At 39.4% G+C, this 26,203-nt stretch overlaps 1 protein-coding gene across 1 annotated transcript in view; it reads left to right on the forward strand.

Moving 5' to 3' along the window:
* HSDL2 (hydroxysteroid dehydrogenase like 2) overlaps positions 1 to 19,098 on the forward strand; it is a 46,178-nt gene extending 27,080 nt beyond the window's left edge. Inside the window, exons 7-9 of the mRNA XM_082696970.1 lie at positions 1,383 to 1,564; positions 4,463 to 4,591; positions 18,342 to 19,098. Coding sequence (XP_082553096.1) covers positions 1,383 to 1,564; positions 4,463 to 4,591; positions 18,342 to 18,454 — 424 coding nt within the window. The 3' untranslated portion in view covers positions 18,455 to 19,098. The remainder of the gene's footprint in view (positions 1 to 1,382; positions 1,565 to 4,462; positions 4,592 to 18,341) is intronic.
* The last annotated feature ends 7,105 nt before the right edge of the window (positions 19,099 to 26,203 follow it).

Genomic DNA, 26,203 nt, shown 5'->3' on the forward strand with positions numbered 1-26,203 from the left:
GTACCCATCCCCCAGTTCTTCTGGTAACTTTTTGAGTTGTATACTTATGGTCATTATTCATACCCGTTACCCACAAAAAGCCAGTTCCTCTTGCAATTTCATCAGACTGGGGGCTCCTCCCACTGGATGAAGAGGACGGTGAGATTATCAGCCTCAAAAAAGCTCTCCCTGCCCCTGGCCCTGGCAGGAGCCTAGAAACAGAAGACCAGGGGAGTGGAAGTTCCGTATTTTTAAACTTGTATCAACTTAACCCAATGGCCATAACCATTCAGTAATATAATGAGCCAGGGGATCTGCAGTCCATAGGACAATTCCAATAGCGTGAAGCTGTCCTTCAAAATACCAACTTCTGTTCCTTTATTCATTTTCCAGTAATCACTTGTGAGTAGTTTGGCAGTTGCCCCCAGAAACAAGTGAGAACAACTCATTAATTAAATTAACTCCAAGGTCAGACTGTGCTTTAGGCTAAAATTGAACTCTCCATCTGTTTCCCAACTCAAATCCTACTCAGCCATATTGACCAGTATAACTCACCAAAGATTATTAAATGAAATCTAATGGACAACATAAAGATCCTCCGTCGTACAACAGAGGCAATATAAAAGTATCCCAAATTTGCTGGCTATAAATTACCTTCACTATGATTCCAGAGACAAAAACGACAATAAAATCCTCCTCTTCTTACAAGTTAAAATCCAAACAGATATTAAAGATGAAATCCTCAAGACCCAATGGAGCAAAGAAGATACACACTTTTTAAAAAAAACTTGTAGTCAGTTTGTCATTATTTTTAAATTCATTACAGACAGTGCACCCCTTTACTGCCTAAACCCAGGGACAATAACCCCAACTGCCTTGTCCTTTGCATAGTCCTGATGGGAGGAAGTAGGTTCAATCCAGGGATGAAGGAACTAAGTTTAATTCAGAGGTAAAGTTATTAGAAGTTCACTTGGCTGTTGATTCAAGCTACAGTCTCCAACAATTCAGTCCATCGATTTACATCATTGATGTTCTGATCTCTAGTGTCTTCTTTTCTCATTGGGTTTTAGAACTCAGAGGGGGTGATGAAGGAGTGATTAATTATTACTCCTAAAAATGTCTTTAGGTCTGTTTAAAAACAAACCAAAAAAAGCCACTATAGTTTAGTAGTGGTTTGGGTTTTTTTTTTTTTTTAACTTAATCAGAGAATGAGCCTTTTATTTGGAGAGTATAAACCATTTACATTTATAATCATGACTGATGTGTTTGGATATTATTCCATCAGTTTGACTTCCGCTTTTTGATGTCACCAGATGCATTTAAAATCATTTTTGTCAAGTCTAATTGGTGGCAAGTCTTTTCTGCTAATTCACTAATTCTCTGTGTGGCTTTATACTGTGTAGGCTTTCAAACCATTTATATCAATATTTTACAGGTGCTCTTCCGGAATTGAAAGAAGAGAAGTCACAGCCACCACCAAAACCACCTTCTGGAGCTGTGGCAGAAACATTTAGAATCGTTAAGGACTTCCTCAGTGATGACGTTGTTAAAGCCACTCAAGCAATTTATCTGTTCGAACTCTCAGGTAAGGATAATATCTGGGAATGTGGTGCTTTTGTGAAATAAAGTAGGATATTTCTCTTGGAAGAAAATCAGCCTCCAGTGGCAATCACCTTGATAGTTGCCTATATCTAAAACCCTTAACCCTAGAATGTAGACATTAAAGAATAGTAAATACTGATTTGTATTTTAAGATCAGTGCATATGGACACATGTAAAATAAAATCTCATTACATAGACTTCCAGTGTTAAATAAATTTGGGGGCATGTAGTTGAGAGAAAATCCTAGTTAGGAGGGCATATGGATCCTGACTATGAGGTTTAACACAGTAATGTATCATCAGCCACGACACCCGGCCATTTTTATCTTTGAAATTATCGGAGTCAGTCTGCATGTAGTCAGCGTTCTTTTTTTTTTTTTTTTTTTTTTTTTTTTTTTTTTTTAAGATTTTATTTATTTATTTGACAGAGAGAAATCACAAGTAGGCAGAGAGGCAGGCAGAGAGAGAGAGAGAGGAGGAAGCAGGCTCCCCGCTGAGCAGAGAGCCCGATGCGGGACTCGATCCCAGGACTCTGAGATCATGACCTGAGCCCAAGGCAGCGGCTTAACCACTGAGCCACCCAGGCGCCCCGTAGTCAGCGTTCTTAAACTTCTCAATATTTTTCTTCTTTATACTGAAGAAGTGTATAGTATGTGTTAACTATACTATACACACATACTAATGATATTAACACATACTAATGATAGTTTTAAGAACTAGCTACCTCAGTCCCATTGAGTGCAACTTTGACATTATCAATTCTTTCATCCTTTGTCTCCTCAGTTTCCTCTCTTCTTCCTTTGCTCTCCGTAGAGCCCATGGTCCGTTGCTTTAATCACTCTCTTACCTATATCCTACATTTCCTGGCCTTTTTGTGCTTATGTCATCACCTATCAAAAGCCTTGTCCTGAATGAATCACACTGGCTGGCCCACAGTTGCATTCTGGCTGCTCAGTGCTCCTGGGGAAATGGAAAAACCCGTCACACTACCCAGTGGACCTGCACTAGTAGAAATTCTCATCAGCCTTCCTCAACTGGGCTCTAAGCAGCACCTCAGAATACTGTATTTCTGTGGTTGGCTTACTTTCTCATTTTCCACAGTGGCTGTTTTAAAACTTTTCAGTATTCCACAAACTTCCCATCTTTCTCCCTTTTACCACTTCCCTGCCAGTTTCAGCAAATAACCCCACCTCCTCTTTCACAGAGATAATACAAACTTGCAAAGTGCTTCAGCTTCCTGTCATCTGATAGCACATCAGTTGTTATGAGCATTATTCTTTCTTCCTTCCCAGTAGAACAGAGCTCAGCTCTAGATTTAAGCATCTCAAGTTTTAATGTTGTTACTGATCATCTGGGACCCTGCTAAAATGCAGTCTGATTCACCATGTCTCGGGTCTGAATTTTGCATTTCTGACAGGACTATAGTCCACAGATCGCACTTGGAGTAGCAAAGTTTTAGATCCCATTTCCTCTAGCCTCATCAGGGATTTTGTGCTGTGAATTACACCCTCTCACCTGTGTATCCTGCAGCCTACTTTCCAATGATAAAATCCTCAAAGTCTGTTCCATCTTTAAAACAAAACACAACGCCCCTAATCCCACTTCTTACCCCTACCATTCCTCTCCCTTGTAGAGCCAAACTTCATTTCATGTAGAGTTCACTCTACCGTAGTATCATATTTCTCCATTCTGCTGAATATGCTGTCACCAAGGTCCTCAGTGACCTCTGTATCATCAGTGGACCTTTGTCATTTTTACACTGTCACCACTCTACAGCATTTGAAGCTGTTGACCGTTCCTGCCTTCTGGAAAGGCTCCCGTCCTTGTCTTCCCTGACAGCAGCTCTCCTTGCTTTCCTGCTTTATCTGTAATCATCCTTGTCAGTTCCAGACTTGCCCTAGGAAACCTTAATCATTCACATGGCTTCAGTTGACCATAGGAAATGATTACTTAGGTTTCTGTATTTCTAGCCTAGTCAGACTTCATTTGACATTTTCACTTTGTTGGCGCAGAGATGCCTCAATCTGAAAATGTCTGAAGCAGCTCACCATTCCCAACACCTGGCTTGGACACTGCCTATTCAATCTGCTCTTCCTCAGTAGTCCTCTCTCAGTACAAAATACATCCACACTTACCCGGTTTCCTGAGCCAAAAACTAGCAAATCATTTCTTACGCACTCTGCATACCTTTTCCTCATCTTGTTCATTTACCGAGTTTTGTGTTTCTGCTTTGAAGTTATCTCTCAAATATGCCTACTTCTCCCTATTCCCACGGCCACAGTCCTGATCCAGGCACACATCCTCAAGTTCTCAAAGTACCCTCACAACCATCCTAACTTGCCTTTTGCATCCTCTTTATCCCTCTACAATATATTCTCCACCCTGATATTAGGGTGATTGATTTAAAATACCAGCCTTATGTCATTCCCTTTCCATGGCATATCCCTTACGATACTGACTTTATCGTAAGGGATATGCCATGGAAGGAGTAAGTACTTTGACTTGGCCCGCTGCCCCTGCCTCTGGACTGCTTCATGAGCTCATCTCATGCCACAGGTCATTCTCTTTCTACCTTCAGTCCTCCCACACTCGTTTCAGTTCCTCATTTGCCTAATTCTCACCTGACTTTCCAGTCTCACCTTCCATGGGGCTTGCCTGGCTCTGCTTTGTCTTGTGTAAGAACCATGTTACTTCAGGGACGTCAGAGCCTAGCCCCATGCCTGGCACGGAAATACTTAATAGTTATTGAATTTGATAGTGGCCTGAGGGTTTTAACCAGGAAAACAGCATTATGCAAAATTATTCTAACTTTAGCAACTATTAAGTTTAAGAAGAACAAGGCTTCTTCGGCATTGTTTTCTATATCTCTGTATTTTGTGCAGGTGAAGATGGTGGAACATGGTTTCTTGATCTTAAAAGCAAAGGTGGGAATGTCGGATATGGAGAGCCCTCTGAACAGGCAGATGTGGTGATGAGTATGTCTACTGATGACTTTGTAAAAATGTTTTCAGGTGAGTTTTAAATTTTATTAACTTACTGATTGTTCAGGGAAAATTTAGTTCTAACTTTATTCCTTTCCAAATAATCAAGACTTGTGTTCATAGCCATAGAATCTTAGCAGCTGTTGATGTTAAAGAGCACATAGTCTTCAGAAGGTGGGTCTTACTGTTTGGTTAAGTTCTTACTGTTCAGCCAACAATGGGAAAGTCGAAGTCAGAATTTCTTTTTTGCGTGACTGAGAAGCCCATAAGATAATCTTGAAAATAGAGAGGTGATTTAAAAGGACTCCTAGGTGGACTTTATTTCTACTGGTTGGACTAAGACATAGCCCCTTCCAATAACACCTGGGACACAGGAGGTGCTGAACTCAGCTGTACCTCATTTATTGAGAGTAAGGTCCTGCTTTGATCATGCCATGACTGTAACAGGAAACAGAGGCCCTCTCTCGTGGCTCCATGATCCTGCATTCTGTGGAATCCCTAAGCAAGAGAACCTTTTGTGTAGTCTTCTATTCTTCCCATGTACCTCTAACTGTGCCAGAGAATTTTAAGGATAATTTTTTCTATTTTCTACTCTTAGGATACTACTCCAAATGGTAATTACCACATGTATTTAGAAACAACACTTCAAACTAAAGCATTGTAACATTCTAACCAAAAAAATTCACTTAATGATCTGTAAATCTGATTAATTCTTTGTTCTGTTTTAATCTTTATACATTCCCAAAAATCATAGTGTGTACTCTGTGTCCTGTAGATCTTGCTTTCCAATTCCTTTTTTTTTTTTAACTTTTATTTATTTTTGAGAGAGAGAGCACACGAGCAGGGAGATGGGGCAGAGGGAGAAGCAGACTCGCTGCTGAGCAGGGTGCCAGATGCACTCAGAACTCCAGAATCACGACCCAAGCTGACGGTAGCTGCACTACCCACTGAGCCCCCAGACGCTCACTGCTTTCCAGTTCTAATCCAGGATGCTAATGGCCTACCTACCATCTGAGACAGTGTGTGTATGTTGCTAATCATTGAGGTCCCTTCAACTTTCCCTTTTATTTATTTTTTAAGATTTATTTATTTTAGAGTGCAAGAATGGGGGTAGGAGCAGAGGGAGAGAATCTTCCAGCAGACTCTGCACTGAGTGCACAGCTCAGTGCAGAACTTAGTTTTGCAACCCATGAGATCATGACTTAAGCTGAAACCAAGAATCAGACATTTAACTGACTGAGCCCCCCAGGTGCCCCAACTTTTTTTTTTTTTTTTTTTTTACAGTAGTGTAAATAACTCATGGTATAAAATCAGAAAATACAGTTAAGAAAAGAGCAAAACACAGGGGTGCCTGGGTGGCTCAGTGGTTTAAAGTCTCTGCCTTTGGCTCAGGTCATGATCCCACGGTCCTGGGATCAAGCCCTGCATTGGGCTCTCTGCTCAGCTGGGAGCCTGCTTCCATTCCTCCCTCTCTGCCTGCTTATAATCTCTGTCAAATAAATAAAATCTTTTAAAAAAGACACAGAATAAAAATAGTTCTTTTTATTTTTTTTTAAGATTTATTTATTTATTTTAGGGAGAGCATGTGAACAGGGGCAGGGGCACAGGGAGAGAAAATCTCAAGCAGTGTCTCTGCTGAGTGTGGAGCCCAACACGGACTGGATCCCAGGACCATGAGATAATGATCTGAGCTGAGACGAAGAGTCAGCCACCTACCCGACTGAGCCACCCAAGCACCCCTAAGCAAAATAAAGATACTTCTTTATCTCACTACTGAGAAGTCAACCATTAGTTGATTTTGGTTTAGAGTCATACATACTTTTGTGAATATGTATAAATATACACAAGTGCTTTTAAAAACAGGATTATAGCATTACCACTGTTTGGTGATCTTTTTCACTCACACATTATAACATCTTTCAGTGTTAATAACGATCTCTTCAGTTGTTTTCAGTAGTGCCTTTAGTGTTTCAGTATTCTAACAACTATGTCTTCATAAAACTTAAAGTGCTTTGGACATACGAGATGCTCAGTAAATGTTGGCAAATTTATATTTTATAAATAAGTAATATTTTGAACTTAAAGATCATTTAAAATAAAAATTATCAATTTCTAAACTGAAATAACAATAATTACAACTAATATGCATTGTGTGGTTACTATGAGTTAAGCAATTTAACAAGCAATGCTTTGAGATAAAATGTTTTCTCCATTTTATAAAAATGAAGACTGAGGCACCAGTGGATTAAACAATAAACTCAAGATCACACAGTGAAGAAATGTTGAAGTCAAAATTTGAATCCAAGCTTTTAGGCTCATGCTCTTATTTAATCATGATGCTACTCTGCCCTCCAAAGGTGAAAAAAGTCAAATGACTTATTAAATTTAATTTTATTATGTAACATCAACCTATAATAATGGGTTTTCCAGGGGCGCCTGGGTGGCTCAGTGGGTTAAAGCCTCTGCCTTCAGCTCAGGTCATGATTTCCGGGTCCTGGGATTGAGTCCCGCATGGGACTCTACTTGACAGGCAGCCTGCTTCCTCCTCTCTCTCTGCCTGCCTCTCTGCCTACTTGTTGTGATCTCTCTCCATCAAAAAAATAAGTAAAATCTTTTTTAAAAAAATAATGGGTTTTCCATTTATATCTGTCTGTGAATGTGCTTCTGTGTTGACTGTGGGAAGTCAGATAAATGAGTAACTAAAAGAAAAAAATATATTCTTACAAGATTTCCTTTTTTTTTTTTTTAAGATTTTATTTACTTATTTGACAGAGATCACAAGTAGGCAGAGAGGCAGGCAGAGAGAGAGGAGGAAGCAGGCTCCTGCCTAGCAGAGAGCCCCATGTGCGGGGCTCAATCCCAGGACGCTGGGATCATGACCTGAGCCAAAGGCAGAGGCTTAACTCACTGAGCCACCCAGGCGCCCCTCTTAAAAGGTTTCTTACATTGACAGTGATTTACTTCTGCTTCTTATGTCCTTTTGTTCCTACTCTTCATCCCATCTTCTCTCCTTTGAAGGGGCACAGTTTAGACCTTATATCCTAGTATGGTTTCTCTTTTAAGAAACCACAGCCAGGGGTTCCTGGGTGTCTCAGTGGGTTAAAGCCTCTGCCTTTCGCTCAGCTCATGATCCCAGGGTCCTGGAATTGAGCCCTACATCGGGCTCTCTGCTCAGCAGGGAACCTGCCCCCCCCAACGCCTGTCTCTCTGTCTACTTGTGATCTCTGTCTGTCAAATAAATAAATAAAATCGAAAAAAAAGCCTAGCCATTTCTGACCTAATTTATATAGTGGATACTTTATAAATAAACTTCAAGCAACTAGTACTCATCTAATCAAAATCTCCTTTTGGCCAGTAGAGGCCACTGTAGGGTAAAACATTTTCATAGAAAGAAAACTGTAGGGGATTGATTACCTGTTTAATGTATAGAGAGGAGATATTATATATAGGATATTGTGCTTACTAGCTATTTTTAAAGTTATTTTAAAAACAGTTTTATTGAGGGACGCCTGGGTGGCTCAGTTAGTTAAGCAGCTGCCTTCAGTTCAGGTCATGATCCCAGCGTCCTGGGATTGAGTCCCACATTGGGCTCCTTGCTCGGCAGGGAGCCTGCTTCTCCCTCTGCTTCTCCCTGTCATTCTGTCTGCCTGTGCTTGCTCTCTCTCCCTCTTCTCTCTGACAAATAAATAAAATCTTAAAAAAAAAAACAGTTTTATTGAGGTATAATTTACATGTCATAAAATCCACCCAGTATAGATTTATAGAGTTGTACAGCCATCACGTATAATCTAGTTGGAGAAATTTCCGTCACCCCAGAAAATTCTTTCATGTCTCTTTGTAATCATTCCCCATCTTTACCCTCAGCTAGCCAAACGCTGATTTGCTTTCTGTCTCTTATAGATTTCTGGGTAGTTGATACAAATGAAATACACAGTGTATAGTCGTTTGTATCTGTCTTCACTTACCATAAGGCTTTTGAGATTCATCCATTTATGTTGTAGCATGTATCAGTAATTCATTTCCTTTTTATTGCTGAATAGTATTCTACTGTGTGGCTATTCTACATATTACTTATCCACTCACCAGCTGGTGGGCATTTGGATTATTTTAGGTTTTCAGCTGTTATGAATATGCTGCTCTGAGTATGGTCATGCATGTATTTGGGTGGTTGTATATTCTCATTTCTCTTAGATAGATTCCTAAGAGTGGAATTGGTGGGTCATATGGTAAGTTGATAGCTTTTTGAGAAACTGTCAAACCATTTGCTAAAGTGGCTGTACTGATTTTACCTTCTCTTTAGTAATGTGTGAAGGCTCAGTGGCTGTACTGATTTTACCTTCTCATTCGTAATGTGTGAAGGCTCCCATTTCTCCAAATTCTCACCAAAACTTATTAGTGTTTGTTTGTTTGTTTGTTTGAACAGCTTTATTAAGGTGTACTTGACAAAAGCTATATATATTTAAGGTATAAAACAATGATTTGATGCATGTGTATATATATACATTGTTAAATTACTGTAGTCAAGGGCGCCTGGGTGGCTCAGTGGGTTAAGCCGCTGCCTTCGGCTCAGATCATGATCTTAGGGTCCTGGGATCGAGTCCCGTATCAGGCTCTCTGCTCAGCAGGGAGCCTGCTTCCTCCTCTCTCTCTGTCAAATAAATAAATAAAATCTTTAAAAAAAAATTACTGTAGTCAAGTTAATTAACACATTTGTCATTCCACATAATTACCTTTTTTATGTTTGTAGTGAGAAGGTTTTAAGATCTACTCTTAGCAAATTTCAAATATGCAATATAGTATTATTATTTTTTTTTTAAAGATTATATTTATTTATTTGACAGAGAGAAATCACAAGTAGGCAGAGAGGCAGGCAGAGAGAGAGAGAGGAAGCAGGCTCCCTGCTGAGCAGAGCGCCCGATGCGGGACTCGATCCCAGGACCCTGAGATCATGACCTGAGCGAAGGCAGCGGCTTAACCCACTGAGCCACCCAGGCGCCCTGCAATATAGTATTATTAACCGCAGTCACCATGCTGTGCATTAGATCCCCAGGAATTATTCATCTTAGAGCTGAAAGTTTGTACCCTTTGACCAACATCTCCCCATTTTTCTCACTCCCAACTCTGGCTACCACCATTTTACTCTCCGTTTCTGGATTCCACTGTAAGTGAGATCACACATACTTGACTTTCTGGGTCTAGGTCATGTTGTCACAAATGGCAGTGTCTTTGGTATTATAGCCATTAGAGTGAGTGTGGTGGTATCTCATTGTGATTTTAATTTGTATTTCCTTAATGTTGAGCAGCTTGTAATGTGCTAAATAGCTATTTACATTGATGAACTGTTCAAAACTTGCTCATCTTTAAATCGACTTGACTTTTTTTATTAAATTGCAAGATTCTTTATAAATTCTAGATGTATGTGATTTGCAAAAATCTTCTCTGTGACTTATCTTTTCATTTTCTTTTTTTGTTGTTGTTCTTAAAGATTTTATTTATTTATTTGACAGACAGAGATCACTAGTAGGCAGAGAGGCAGGCAGAGGTGGTGGGGGGGGGCGGGGGGAGGCTCCCTGCTGAGCAGAAAGCCGGACAGGATCCCAGGACTCTGAGATCATGACCTGAGCCAAAGGCAGAGGCTTTAACCCACTGAGCCACCCAGGAGCCCCTCTTTTCATTTTCTTAATGATGTCTTTTGAGTTATGAAAGTTTTTTAGATTTGATAAAGTCTAATCCATCAATTCTCTCTCTCTTTTATGGTTCATGCTTTTTCCCCTAAGTATTTTATTCATGCTATTGTGAATGGAATTATTGTCTTTAATTTTATTTTTAAATTATCTCTTCCTAGTATACATAAATACAGTTAATTTTTATGTATTGATTTTGTATCCTGTGAAAAAATGGTGAAGCTATTTGGACCTGGGATTTTTTGTTGGAACATTTTTAATTACTAATTCAGTTTATTGTTATATGTAACAGTCACTTTTATTTTTTTAACAGCTTTATTGAGGAATAATTCACTTATCATACAATTCATCCATCTAAAGTGTACAGTTAAGTAGTTCTTAGCATATTCACAGGTATTTGCAGCCAGTAAAAAAGCCAGGAGTAAAAGCACCACAGTTGCTTTTAGAACGTTTTCATCACCTCAAAAAGAAACTGTTTACCCATTTGCTGTTAACCTCATATCCCCTATCAACCTGCTTTCAGCTCTAAGCAACCACTGATCTACTTTTTGTCTCATAGTTTCCCTTTTCTGGACTTTCATTTGAACAGAATAGTATAATATGTGATTTTTTTGTGACTAGCTTCTTTCAGCATGTTTTTTCTTTTAGTATGTGTTCAACTTTCACTTTTTTTTTTTTTTTTAAGATTTTATTGGAGAGAAAGAGTGCATGGGGGGTGGGGCAGAGGGAAAGGGAGAAGCAGGCTCCCCTGATGTGGGGCTCAATCCCAGAAGCCTGGGATCATGACCTGAGCCGAAACCAGACTCTTAACCAACTGAGCCACCCAGGCACCCCCAAATTTCATTCTTGATGTAGAATGTATTGATACTTACTTTTTTCTTTTTTTCAAAAATGGAGATTGAATTCATATAACATATGATTAACCATTTTAAAGTATATACTCTTCAGTGGTATTTAATTTAGTGATGCACAGTCCTGTGCAAACATCACTTGTTTATTTCAAAACTTACTCATCGCCCCCAGAAGAACACACCATGGCATGTAAGTAACACTCTTCATTCTGGCCTCCCCCATGCCCTGGCAACAAGTCATATGTTTTTCCTCTTTCTCTTTATGGATTTGCCTATTCTAGATAGTTCATATAAATGGAATCATACAAAATAAAACCTTTGTGTGTGGCACCTTTCATTTGGCATAACGTTTTCAAGGTTCATCTAAGTTATAGCATGTATCAGTACTTCATTGATTTTTATGACTGAATAATATTCCATCATAGAAATATGCCATAATTAGTTTATCCTTTCACCTGTTAGCAGACATTTGGGTTATTTCCACTCTTTGGCTCTTATGAGTAATGCTGCTGTAAACATTTGTGTCCAAGTTTCTGAGTGGACTTAGGTTTTCATTTCTCTTGTATTGCTGGGTCATGTGGTAAATCTATGTTTCACTCTTTGAAGAACTGCTAAACTTTTCCCCAGCAGCTCTGCCTTGACATTCCTACCAGCAGTTGTGTGAGGTTTCTGTTTCTTTGTGTTCTTGCCCTTCCCAGCACTCCTTATTTTCGTTTTTGTTTTAATAGCCATCCTAGTGGGTGTGAAGTGATACCGCATGTGGCTTTGATTTCCATTTTCCTAATGACTAATGATGTGTTCAGCATTTTCTCATGTGCTTATTGGTTACATGTACATCATCCTTGAAGAAACATCTCTTTGGGTTCTTTGTACATTTTAATTGGGTTGTCTTTTTTTTTTTACTGAGTTTTAAGAATTCTTTATAGAGCTCAGATATAAAGAGGATATCCTTTATGAAGTGTATTATTTGCAGATATGGTCTCTCAGTTTTTTGGGTTATCTTTTCACTTTTTTGATGATATAGTTTGAAACACAAAAATTTTTATTTTGATGAAGTCCATTTTGTGGATTTTTTTCTTCTGTTGCTTGTGCTTCCATTGTCATATCTAAGAATCTTAAACCTGTTTTAAAGATTTGCGATTTACTCTTAAAAAAAAGATTTATTTATTTACTTATTTGACAGAGAGAGAGACAGCGAGAGAGGGAGCACGAACAGGAAGAGGGGGAGAGGGAGAAACAGGATCTTCACTGAGCAGGGAGCCCGACGTAGGGCTCAATCCTAGGACCCTGGGGATCATGGCCTGAGCTGAAGGCAGATGCTCAATGACTGAGCCACCCAGCACCCTAAGGGTTTTTTGTTTTGGGGGTTTTTTTAAGAGAGAGAGGTTGGGGGCAGAGGGAGAGGGGTTTTTTTTTGTTTTGGGGTTTTTTTTTTAGAGAGGGAGGTTGGGGGCAGAGGGAGAGGAAGAGAGAGAATCTTTTTTTAAAGATATTACTTATTTTTTTGAGAGAGCATGAGTGGGAAGGAAGGGACAGAGAGAGAAGCCAACTCCCCACTGAGCAGGGAGCTGGAGCCAAAGGTGGTGCTCAATCCCAGGACCCAAGGTCATGACCTAAGTCGAAAGCAGATGCTTAACTGACTGAGCCACCCAGGTGCCCCAAGAGAGAATCTTAAGCAGACTCCATGCCCAGCGCAGAGCCTGACATGAGACTTGATCTTACAACCCTGAGATCATGACCTGAGTCAAAATCAAGAGTCAGACACTTAACTAACTGAGCCACCCAAGCACCCCAGAGGGTTTTTATCTTATTTAATATTTTTAAAGATTTCTTTATTTATTTTAGAGAACACAGAGGAGAGGGGCAGAAGGACAGGGGAGAGAGAAACTCAAGCAGACTCTACACTGGGACCCAACATGGGGTTCAGTTGCACAAACCCGAGATTACAACCTGAGCCAAAACCAAGAGTCTGACACTTAACTGATTGCACCACCCAGGGGCCCCTATTTTTATTTTTTTAAGATTTTATTTCTTAAAATAATCTCTGCACCCAACAGTGGAGCTCAGACTTACAATCCTGAGATCAGAAGTCACTTGCTCTTCTGACTGAGCAAGTCTGGCACCCCTTTTTTGAGGGTGTTTAGATTTAGCTCTCCCATTTAGGTCTCTGACCCATTTTGAACTAATATTTGTATATGGTGTGTACATAGAAGTACAAGTAGAAACCTAACCTCATTTGTTTGGACGTGGAGATCCATTTATCCCAGCATTTCCACTCCCACATTCAAAAGAAAATAGACCCTCAAATATATATATATACATGTTCATAGCAGCACTGTTCACAATAGGCAGAAGGTGGGAAAAACCCCGGATGGCCATCAACGGATGAATCAATAAGTTATTTGTGTGTGTGTAATGAAATATTATTCAGCCATAAAAAGAAATGAAGTACTTATTCATCATACAATGTGGATGAACCTTGAAAACTTAATAAGCAAAAGAAGCCTGACAAAAGATCACATAGTGTATGAATTCTTTCATATGAAACACTAAAATAGGTAAATTCATAGAAACAGAAAGCTGATTGGTGGTTGCCAGGGTCTAGAAGGAGGGGAATTGTTAATACATAGTGGGTAGAGGGTTTCCTTTTGGGGGATGGAAATGTTTTGGGACAAGATAGAGGTAGTGGTTGTACGATCTTGTGACTATACTTAAATTTAAGTTCTGAATTATTCACTTTAAAATGGTTAATTTTGGGGCGCCTGGGTGGCTCAGTGGGTTAAGCCGCTGCCTTTGGCTCAGGTCACGATCTCAGGGTCCTGGGATCCAGTCCCGCATCGGGCTCTCTGCTCAGCAGGGAGCCTGCTTCCTCCTCTTTCTCTCTCTGCCTGCCTCTCTGCCTACTTGTGATCTCTCTCTGTCAAATAAATAAATAAAATCTTTTAAAAAATGGTTAATTTTATGTCATGTGAATTTCACCTCAATCTTTAATGTACCTATTTTTATTTTATTAATAATTTTTGGGACAGGGCGCCTGGGTGGCTCAGTGGGTTAGGCCGCTGCCTTCGGCTCAGGTCATGATCTCAGGGTCCTGGGATCGAGTCCCGCATCGGGCTCTCTGCTCGGCAGGGAGCCTGTTTCCTCCTCTCTCTCTCTCTGCCTGCCTCTCTGCCTACTTGTGATCTCTCTCTGTCAAATAAATAAATAAAATCTTTTAAAAAAAAATAATAATAATAATTTTTGGGACATCTGGGTGGCTCATTTGTTACGTGTCTGCCTTTGGCTCCAGTCATGATCCCGGGGTCCTGGGATCAAGCCCCCACACAGGCCTTCCTGCTCAGCAGGAAGCCTGCTTCTCCCTCTCTCACTCCCCCTACTTGTGTTCCTTCTCTTGGTGTCTCTGTCTGTCCAATAAATAAAATCTTCAAAAAAATTGTTTTGTAAGTAATCTCTACAGCCAACATGGGGTCTGAACTCATGACCCCAAGATAAAGAGTTACACACTCCACTAACTGAGCCAGCCAAGTGCCCCAAATTATGTATTTTTAAAAGGTGTTCTTTGGCCTTTCCCCCTTCCACAGCACAGAAGTGATCACCTTCAGGTCTCTTTGGTATCTCTTTCATTGTGTAACTGCATCTTTTCCAAAGTAATCATATTTCTCAATGTTAGATATGTATTTACACTGTTTTGTTTAGATTCACTAATCTAAAGACTGATAAGTGAGATTTAAGTCCTCTTACAGCACCTTGATGTTGCTTTACCTGCCCCTTACCCACCCCCCCCCCAATATAATTCTATCACTATTTTTGCTTAAATCAATACTTAGGTTTAAATGATTATGATTCTGGTATAGTTTGCTGCTGAGTCAAATAGTATACTATTACTATGTTTCTTCTCAGAGAACTTTTCTTTTTCCTGGACATAAATAATTGTCCTATTCCCCCCCCCCACTAAAATAGGTATAAAGTAACTAAGCAGAATCTTTCTGTACTCTTCCCACAACCTTTTGATACAGTTTTACACTCTGCCAAATGTGTTAGGTTACCTGTCGGTCTGCTTTTTTCCTGGAGCTCTTTGTCTTGTTATAATAGATAGATAGACTTATTAAGCCTGCTACACAGCTGTGATCCTAGCAATTTTTAACTCTCTTCTGCACTGAATGTCTTGATTTCCTATGTCCCATGTTCTTTCTTGGTTTATATCCTCTTTTGGTTACACACATTCTCCAGTAGCTTCATGAGACAAGATACATAAGAGGCAGTATTTTGTGAGTATCTAAAACTACTTGTATTCTACCAACACATTATTTGGCTGGGTAGAGCTTTTTGGGTTGAAACTCATTTTTCTTCAGAAATGTGAGGCCAGGGGGTGCCTGTGGCTCAGTTGGTTTAAGTGCCTAGCTCTTGATTTCTGTACATGTCATGATCTGAGGGTTGAGGGATCGAGCCCCACATTGGTCTCCATACCAATTGGTCTTCACACCAATTGGTGTGAAGTCTGTTGGAGTTTCTTCCCCTTTCCCTCCGCCTCTGCTCCTTTCCCTGCTCACATGCTTTCTGTCTCTATCAAATCAACAAATGAATAGACTCATAAAAAAAAAAAAGAATCATGAATCTATTGCTCCATCTTCTAAGATTACCTTTGAGAATTGAATGATACCTTTTTTCTTAATCTTTTGGATCCATCCTCTCTTCTTTCTAAAAACTTTGAAATCAGAATGCTCTCTTTCTCTCTTGTGGTTTGAAATTTCATCATGATGCAAGGTAGTGTGGTCTTTTTTTCTTTTTTTCTTTCATTTTCCTGGGTACCTGATAGGTTCCTTGGGAATGTATCTTAAATTCTTTCTTTTTTTTTTTTTTTTTAAAGATTTTATTTATTTATTTGACAGAGAGAGATCACAAGTAGGCAGAGAGGCAGGCAGAGAGAGAGAGAGAGGGAAGCAGGCTTCCTGCGGAGCAGAGAGCCCGATGCGGGGCTCGATCCCAGGACCCTGAGATCATGACCCGAGCCGAAGGCAGCAGCCCAAACCACTGAGCCACCCAGGCGCCCCTTAAATTATTTCTTTGATATTTCTTTCAGTTCTCACTTTCTAGAGAAAACATATGATCTTTGATTCAATCTTTGACCGTCTCCTTCTTGTATTGCATATGCCTTAATATAACTTTTTTACTTTGGGAGAGATTGGCTCACCTTATTTTTACCTACCATGTTTTTTTAATGAGTAAGGAGAAACTTTATTTGGAAAGAGTATTATGGGGGTGGTGCATGGAGAGAGACTTTTGTAGTAGTAGGAGGGGGATGGTAGCAATGGAGAAGACCTCTGTGACCAGAGGATCTACAAGTGCCTCTCACCTATTGTATTTTAATATTATCTCTCAAATTTTTAACTTCTAGGATTTCACCATGTGGTCACTGTTTCTTCTTCTCTTACTGCCCCTTTTTCACTCACTGGATCCCATTCCATTTCCCTTCTACTGTTTCTCTCCCTCTCATTCTCCCTCCCCTACCCATTTAGGTTGTCTCCTCTATTTTCTCCCTCTTCCCTGCACTTCTCTTCTTCCCCCTTTCTCCAGTATTCTCTTGATTCATTGCTTTTATATGTTCTCTTATCCATAAGGACACAAACTGTGAAATTTTTTATTTTTTTACTTTGTTTAGCTTTCTTCAGTGCCTGCCAAATGGCTTTTATCTCTTTTTGTTTTTTTGTCTCCATTTGATGTCCATTTGTCTTTATAGGCAGGGCTCCATAAAGCTGGAGAAGCTGTGTATGTGTGAGCACGGCTTGTGGTCTCCTGGGTTGTGAAACCCAGCAGTGAAGCAGGGTGACAGAATAGGGACCCTGTTTTTCAGCAGAAAAGCTCCCAGATGTTAGTGTTTGTTAAATTTTTGGAGGAGCCATTCTGTTCCTGTAAAGAACAAAGATTTTCCTGTCTTCTGTATAAATCAAAACTATCCCTTGGTTTATGATTTGTAAATTTAGGTATTTAACATCACATTTCCGTGGAGCAATGTACACCTGCTTATTCGTTAAAGAATTGGGCTTGATTCTTTCTATCCTTAAACAAACTATAATGCTTTGTTACAACCCCTACATTGAATAATTTAAAGGTGTTTAATATCTCAACATGTATAAATACATTAACACATGCTTTTTTTTTTTTTTCCTACAAAGAGCCCATTTTTGTGTGGGCAAGTAGAAGTTTACTAATGCACCAGACACATATCGTGCCTGCTGGAGATATCTATATATATAAATTAGCATCATATAGCTCAGAAAACTATTAAGAATTAGGGGCACCTGGGTGGTTCCATTGGTTAAGCGTCCCAACTCTTGATTTAGGCTCAGGTTGTGATCTCAGGGTCATGGGATCGAGCCCCACGTTGGGCTTCATGCCCAGCTCAGGGTCTGCTGGAGATTCTTTCCTTCTCCTTTATCCTCTGCCCCTTCCCCTGCTCACATGTGTGCATTCTCTTTGTCTCTCTCTGTCAAATAAATAACATCTTTAAAAAAAAAGAAAAAAGGAATCTGAAACACTTGGCTTTGAAATCCAGTGTGTCGTATATAAGCTGTGGGTGACGTTGGGCAAGTCAGAATATTCTCTGAGCCTCAGTTTCCTCATTATTTGCGCTGGGTGCCTGACCATGTACTAGCACTGGAATAAGAGTAGCAAATACAGACTCCTCCCTCCATGGAGCTTCTGTTCTTTTATGTTGTTAATGACTACAGTTCTGCTGTAATGCTCCCGTTTTACATCCTGGCATTTCTGTGCTAACACATACTTTTGTTGCCCATACACTATGTTTTTAATGATAACTTCTTAAGAATATTATATGCATTTATACCTTTTGGTTTTTTAAAAAATCTAAACCTGAAATGTTAAAAGTTTAATGAACTGTATAATAGATTGGAAAATTAACTAAAATAGTATTTGTTTACTACAGTTCATCTGAGGGCTGTGTATCCTTTAATGTTCTGTAACTGGTGTGTAAATGTTGCATCTTCATCTTTTTGGTATAATCTTTGCTGATTGTTTTTACATTATGTCATATTATAAGATATTGTTAACATCTAAGTCTAGGAATTGGGATTCCCAAGATATTGATTAAAAAAATTCTGGAATAGAAACTTGTGCACTTCAGAGGATTATAGAACTCAAGAAGGTTCTTCTTATAATGCATGTTCTTGAAGTGGTATCTCCCTAAGGGTAATGGTTGTTTTTCCTTCTCTCATTTTCTCATTTTAGGGAAACTAAAACCAACAATGGCATTCATGTCAGGAAAATTGAAGATTAAAGGAAACATGTCCCTAGCAATCAAATTGGAGAAGCTAATGAATCAGATGAATGCCAGGCTGTGAAGGAGAAGGGGAAAAAAAATGTCAGTCACTAAGCTCAAAAAGTAAAAGGAATCAACAGTTAAAATCTGTTTTCTTCCCTTTCATATTATAAGGATATGCAAGTTTGTTCTGGAAAAAATAGAATTTCTGTATCTATAAGACTTGAAATTGTAATTAAAACAGCTAGTTAATCTAACCTAAACTTCATTAAGTGGAATTCTAAGAAAGCCTGACTATTGAATTTTGTGAGTTTTGCCCTCTGAGAGCTAGATTTCATTCATTGTGGGGAAGGTATGGTGAACAATTAATCAGGTTCAAACAGTAAAATTAGCTCTTTTCAGCACATCTTCCCATAGAAAAGGAGGTTAATCTCTTTTAAATTTTTCAGTTTGGGATTGTATGCTAATGAAATCTTAACGATATTTTTGATTTTTATATACTTGTGTTAAGGAAGATCTTCTATAATGTATTTTCACAGAAATCACATAAATTACCTTAATAAATACTGTTTGTGAAGACTAATGAAACAAAAACTGTTTTTCATCCTAACTAGCTTTCCAGGTATAAGTTACCTATTATTAATACAATTCTGCTAATGTAATTCAGTATGTATCCTCTTGCTAAATGTATAAAAAGCCTTAAAATAAAATACTTTCTCTCCAGAAGTATGGACTTGGTCACAGTGTTTTATTTATTTATTATTTATTTATTTATTTGACAGACAGAGATCGCAAGTAGGCAGAGGCAGGCAGAGAGAAGAGGAAGCAGGCTCTCTGCTGAGCAGAGAGCCCAATGCGGGGCATAGATCCCAGGACCCTCGGATCATGACCTGAGCCAAAGGCAGAGGCTTTAAACCACTGAGCCACCCAGGTGCCCCGGTCATAGTGTTTTAAAAAGAGAACATCAGAATAGATTGTTGTTGAGCACTGAATTGTCAACCTACCAGATTCGTTTGTTGAAATACACACACATGTCCCCCCATGTACCTCAGACTTTCTGTATTTGGAGGTAAGGCCTTGAAAGAAGTGATTAAGTTAGAAGAGGTGGGCTCTAATCCAGTCTGACTGGGGTCCTTCAAAGAAGAGGAAGTTTGGAGATAAAAGACTAGGGATGCACACACAAAGGAATGACCATGTGAGGACCAGTGGGAAGACAGTCATCTGTAAAGCAAGGACAGAGGCCAGAGAAGAAACCACATCTACCAAAACTCCTGTTCTCTAGAACTGGAAGTTGTCTGTTGATGTAGCCACCCAGTCTGTGGTATCCTGTTTTGGCAGCCCCAGCAAACTCATACAATGGTTTGTTTTTCTTTCTTTCTTTCTTTTTTTAAAGCTAAGGTTTAAAAAAAAGTCCTTTCCTTTCACTTTAATCAGTTAAAAATACTTGCTCGGTGTAATTCTTTCACTTCTCATCTTTCATTCTCTAATATTACTGTGCTTAATTCTGACATTTCCTAGAATCGTAATGTTAGAAGCATTTAATGTCTATTTTACACATGAGGAAACAGGATCAGAGAATGGGAAAAGACGAGCCCAAGGCCAAAATTAACAAAATCCCTATCCAACAAAAATCTCCTAGGACATTAGCCTTGAATAGAATCTGAAGGCTTGACTTGCCCATCCAGAAGCCCAGATGGATTGCCTTTGGGGTGACAGCCTCACAGTTACCTTTGTACGTGCGGGTCATTCCTAGCTGTCTGAAGATTCTGGTCACGTGTTGCCAGCAGACTTGTATTCCACTGAAGTCTATCAAAGCCGCCTTCCTTTGCATTCTCCAAACAGTATCAAAGCTTTGGGAAAATGAAAATATTGGGAGACAGGAGTTCTGGGTGCTAGTCACTAAAACATGAAGAGGCCTTGGGATATTGGGGAAAAATATTTTTGTAGGGCCCTGGTTTTCACGTCTGTAACTGAAGGAGTTGGATTAGATCATCTGAAGCCCCTTTGCGGTCATTATTGCTAAGAAGTACCAGACAGGTTTAGCGTAGCCTATCAGAAATAAAGGTAGGGGCACCTGGGTGGCTCGGTGGGTTAAAGCCCCTGCCTTCGGCTCAGGTCATGATACCAGAGTCCTGGGATCAAGCCTGGCTTCAGGCTCTCTACTCAGCGGGGAGCCTGCTTCCTCCTCTTTCTCTATTTCTCTTTCTACTTGTGATTTCTCTGTCAAATAAATAAATAAAATATTTTTAAAAAGAAAAAAAAAAGATATAAAGGTAGCCACACCTAGATTCCTGAAGCCTCTCTTGCAACATTCCCCAGATACCTTAATGAATTCATGTGTTCCCTGTCCCTGGATCTTATCCATTAACTGCACTGAAGTAGAATCACCCAGAAGTTGTGAAGGCCATTTTGTGAGTCGTCCAGCAGGCAGTTGAACCCTATTTCTGAAATGAAATGGTGTGGAGGGAAATCAAGCCCATGAGTCTTGTTAGTGATTTAGTGAAAGTATTATGTGTGTATGTATTTTTTATTTTTTTTAAGATTTTATTTATTTGACAGAGATAACAAGTAGGTGGAGAGGCAGGCAGAGAGAGTGAGGGAAGCAGTCTCTCTGCTGAGCAGAGAGCCTGATGCGGGGCTCGATGCCAGGACCCCAAGATCATGACCCGAGACAAAGGCAGAGGCTTTAACCCACTGGGCCACCCAGGTGCCCCTATTTATTTATTTTTAAAGATTTTATTTATTTGACAGAGCACAAGTAGGCAGAGTGGCAGGCAGAGGGAGAGGCTCTCTGCCAAGCAGGGAATCTGATGTGGGACTCGATTCTAGGACCCTGGGATCATAACCCGAGCCGGAGGCAGCCGTTTAATGACTGAGCCACCTAGGCGCCCCTGAGTGATATTATTTAGATGTTATTTTTAAAATGGTTTATTGCTAGTAATCCTGTATTTCACCAAATCCCCTTATATAGTGCCTCTTAAACAAGCCTCTTAAGTAGAAGAAAAAAGTCTGTTCCCTCTACCTTTACGTTTTCAGCTGGGGTGTTGTAGTGAGTATGAACCTTTAATAAATAAAGTGTAATAAATGAATAAATAAATAAATAATATGTAGTAAGTGCAAACCCCTACTAAATGAAAAACAGGCAAAAGGAACAAAATACAAACTAACCACATAGCAAATAAGCCTAGACTATATGCATGTAGTGATAACCATATAGCAAATAAGCCTAGACCATATGCGTGTATGATAAGATTAGCACGGAGTAACAAATTGTAAATATTTTTTTGACTTGTGCGAAATATCGTAAACCAAGACATGTTTACGACGTGTGTATGTTTTTGGTGTGTAAGCATAAGAAAAACAAGTGATGTAATGTGTGTATGAAGGAGACTTAGCACAGTATACAAAGAGACATCGGGTTGGACTGAGGTGAAGCGAGTTCCCTGTCAGGAGGACATCATCTCCAGTGCTACCGACGCCCCGACAGTTTCGTTGCCGACCACTCGCTGGCTATCCATCTCAACTTCTGCGGTGACCTCTCTGTCTAGATTGTGAGGCGACGTCTCCTTCTCTGTGACAATGTCAGCGGACCGTGACCGGGCCATGATGGTGCGGACCTCGTCCCAATAAAGATCAAGTTAGTTACATCATATCCATCTCTCTATCTCTTCTTTACACGTTGCAACCTCCTGGCGGGACGCAGGGGTTTTGCTCGCCACAGGTGTCCTGTAAATTAGATTAGCAAAAGATAGCTTAACAAGAAGAAATTGAAGTTTTCTAACATGTGCTTTACAAATATACATGGGAGTATTCAGACATGAGTATCTCCAAGGTTTGTTTGGTTAAAACTTGAGCTTATATATCATCTCAACAAAAGAACAATACATTTTTTGGCAAATAATATGAAAGAAAAGAACTTTGAGTTTCTTAAAGTGGCAAATTGTGCCAAGGAAAATATATGGTAGTAAGTTTAGTTTTATAATAGACTGCCAAACTGTCTTCCAAAGTGGCTGTGCCATTTTGCATCTCCCCCAACAATGACGTTGTGTTCCTGTTGCTTCACATCCTCTTTAGTATCTGGTATTGTCAGTGGTGTGAATTTTGGCCATTCTAACAGGTGCGTCGTGGTATCTCCTTTCAGTTTGCAATGTTGAACATCTTTTCATATGCTTACTTGCCTCTGTATCTTCTGTAGTAAGGTGTCTGTTAAGCTTTTTGGCCCAGTTTTAAATTAAATTGTTTTCTTACTGTTGCATTTTAAGAGTACTTTGTGTATTTTGGAAAACACTCCTTTATCATAGGTCTTCAGCAAATATTTTCTCCCAGACTGGGACTTGTTTTCTTATTCTCTTGACATTGCCTTTTGCAGAGCAGAAGCTTTTCATTTAAAAAAATTTTTTTAAGTTTATTTATTTTAAGTAATCTCTACTCAGTGTGGGGCTCGAACTCACAACCCCAACCAAGATCAAGAGTTACATGCTCATCTGACTAAGCCAGCCAGGCACCCCGTAGTTTTTCATTTTAATGAAGTTTTTCATTTTAATGAAGTCCAGCTTAGCAATCACTTCTTTCATGGATTTTACCTTTGGTGTCATATCTAAAAACTCATTGCCATACCCGAGGCCATCTAGGTTTTCTCCTGTCATTTTCTAGGAATTTCATAGTTTTGCATTTGACATTTAGATCTGTGATCTATTTTGAGTCAATTTTTGTGAAAGGAGTAAAATTGTTCCGATTCACTTTTTAAAAAAAAATTTTTGGCATGTGGATATCCAGTCCTAGCACCATTTGTTGAAAAACAAAACAAAACAAAACACTGTCTTCTCCTTTGTCAAAGATCAGTTGACTGTACTTATATGGATCTATTTCTGGGTTCTCTGTTCTGTTCCACTGATCTATTTGTTTATTCCTTCGCCAATACCACGCTGCTTGGTGACTGCAGCTATAGGGTAAGCTACTGTAAGGTAGTATCAGTCCTCCACCTTTGTTCTTCTTCAATACTGAGTTGGCTGTTCTGGGTCTTTCACCTCTCCATGTAAGCTTTAGAATCAGAGTACCTGGCTGGCTCAGTTGGTGAGGCATGTGACTCTCGATCTTACGGTTGTGAATTCAAGCCCCACACTGAATGTAGAGCTTACTTAAAATGAAAAATAAAAAGAAAACAAAAGTACAAGTATTTCTCAATTAAAAAAAAAAACTTAGAATCAATTCGTTAATACCACAAAATAATTTGCTGAGATTTTGATTGGCATTCCACTGAATCCATATATTGGTATGGGATAAACTGATGTCTTGACAATATTGTGTCTTCTTATCAATGAATATGAACTATCTCCTCACTTATTAAGGTCTATGATATCTTTCATAAGAGTTTTGTAGGTTTCCTCATATAGATCTTCTCAGATTTTGTTAGAGTTGTACTTCAGTATTTTGTGGGATGCCAATGTAAGCGGTAATTTATTTTATTTTTTTAAAAGATTTTATTTATTTATTTGGCAGAGATCACAAGTAGGCAGAGAGACAGGCAGAGAGAGGGAGAGGGAAGCAGGCTCCCTGCTGAGCAGAGAGCCTGATGCGGGGGCTCGATCCCAGGACCCCGGATCATGACCCGAGCTGAAGGCAGAGGCTTTAACTCACTGAGCCACCCAGGCGCCCTGGTAATATATTTTAAATTTCAGATTTCACTTCTTCATTATGGCATTTGGAAAGTAATTGACGTTTTTGTATTAACCTTATATTTTTTAAAGATTTTATTTATTTGAGGGATAGAGAGAGAGCATGAAGGGGAGAAGGTGAGAGGGAGAAGCAGACTTCCCACAAAATTGGGAGCCCAATGCAGGACTCGATTCTGAGACTCTGGCATCATGACCCAAGCCAAAGGCAGTGGCTTAACCAACTGAGCCACCCAGGTGCCCCCTGTGTATTAACCTTATATCCTAAAACCTTACTATAATCATTTATTAGTTTCCAGAAAGGTGGGTTTTTTTGGTTTTTGTTGTTGTTGTTGTTGTTGCTTTGGTCATTTTTTTCAGGTTTTCTACATAGACAATTATGTCATCTGTGAACATAATTTTATTTCTTCCTTTGTAATCTCTTTACATTTTATTTCCTTCTGTGGTATTATTGCATTAGCTAGGACTTCCAGTATGATGTTGAAAACATTAATGAGAGGGGACATCCTTGCCTTGTTCATGATCTTAGTGAGGAAGTTTCTAGTTTCTCACCATTAGCTGTAAGGTTTTTGTAGATATTCATCATCAAGGTGATGAAGTTCCCTCTATTCCTAGTTTACTGAGAGATTTTATCATGTGTAGGTCTTAGACTCTGTCAAATGCTTTTTCTGCATCTGTTGACATGATCTTCTTTAGCTTGTTGATGTAGTAGATTACATTAATTATTTTTGAATGTTGAACCAACCTTTCATTCCTGAAATAAATCCCATATGGTTGTTTATATATGAATGTTCATGCTCTACCATTTCATATGTTGAAATTCTAATCCCTAAGACAATGGTATTAGGAAGTGGGGCCTTCAGGAGGTAATTAGGTCTTGAAGGTGGGGCCTTTGTGATTGGGATTAGTGCCCTTAGTAGAACCTAGTAGAGCTAGCTGGTCCCTTCTACCATGTGAGGATATGATGAGATGGTGCCATCTGTGAACCAGAAATCAAGCCCTTTCCATATACTAACTCTGTATGTGCCTTGGTCTTGGACTTCTTAGCCTCCAGAGCTATGGGAAATAAAGTTTATTGTTTAAAGGCTACCCAGTCTCTGGTACAGAGGATCCCTGATTTCATGATGGTTCAACTTAACAATTTTTCAAAGTCATGATGTTGTGAAAGCACTAGACATTCGGTAGAAACCACACTTTGAAATTTGAATTTTCATGTTTTCCTGGGCTAGTGGTATGTGGTGTGATACTCTCATGACACTGGTCAGCAGCAGTTAGTCGCAGCTCCTAGTCAGCCACTTGGTCATAAGGGCAAACAACTGATACACCTAACAACCATTTTGTACCCGCATGACCATTCTGTTGTTCACTTTCAGTATAGTATTCAATAAATTACATGAAATATTCAACACTCTTTTTTTTTTAAGATTTTATTTACTTGACAGAGAGAGAAATCACAAGTAGGCAGAGAGGCAGGCAGAGAGAGGGGAGAATCAGGCTCCCTGCTGAGCAGAGAGCCCGACGTGGGGCTCAATGTGGGGCTCGATCCCAGGACTCAGAGATCATGACTTGAGCCAAAGGCAGAGGCTTAACCCACTGAGCCACCCAGGCACCCCATCAACACTCTTCTAAAATAGGCTTTGTGCTAGGAGATTTTGCCCAGCTGCAGGCTAATGTAAATGTTCTGAGGATGTTTAACACAGGCTACACTACACTAGGGTGTTCAGTAGGTTATGGGTATTAAACACATTTTAAATTTATGATATTTTCAATTTACAGTGGGTTTACTGGGACAACCCCATGGTAAGTTGAGGAAGACCTGTATTTTATTATGGTAGCCTGAACAGACTATGACTGTTGTGACATATAGTTCTCTTTATACATTGTTGGATTCAATCTACTAATATCTTATTGAGGATTTTTGTATGTATGTTCATGAGAGATACTGGTCTGAAATTTTCTTGCAATGTCTTTGTCTGGTTTTGGATTAGGGTAATATTGTCTTCATAGAATGAATTAGGAATGTTTTCTCTGTTTCTGTGCTCTGAAAGGGAGTAGAAAGAATCGGTCTAATTTCTTCATTATTTATTTATTTATTTTTATTTATTTATTTGACAGAGAGAGACACAGTGAGAGAGGGAACACAAGCAAGGGGAGTGGGA

The sequence above is a fragment of the Mustela nivalis genome (genome assembly GCF_964662115.1).
Source record: "Mustela nivalis genome assembly, chromosome: 13".
Lineage (NCBI taxonomy): Eukaryota > Metazoa > Chordata > Mammalia > Carnivora > Mustelidae > Mustela > Mustela nivalis.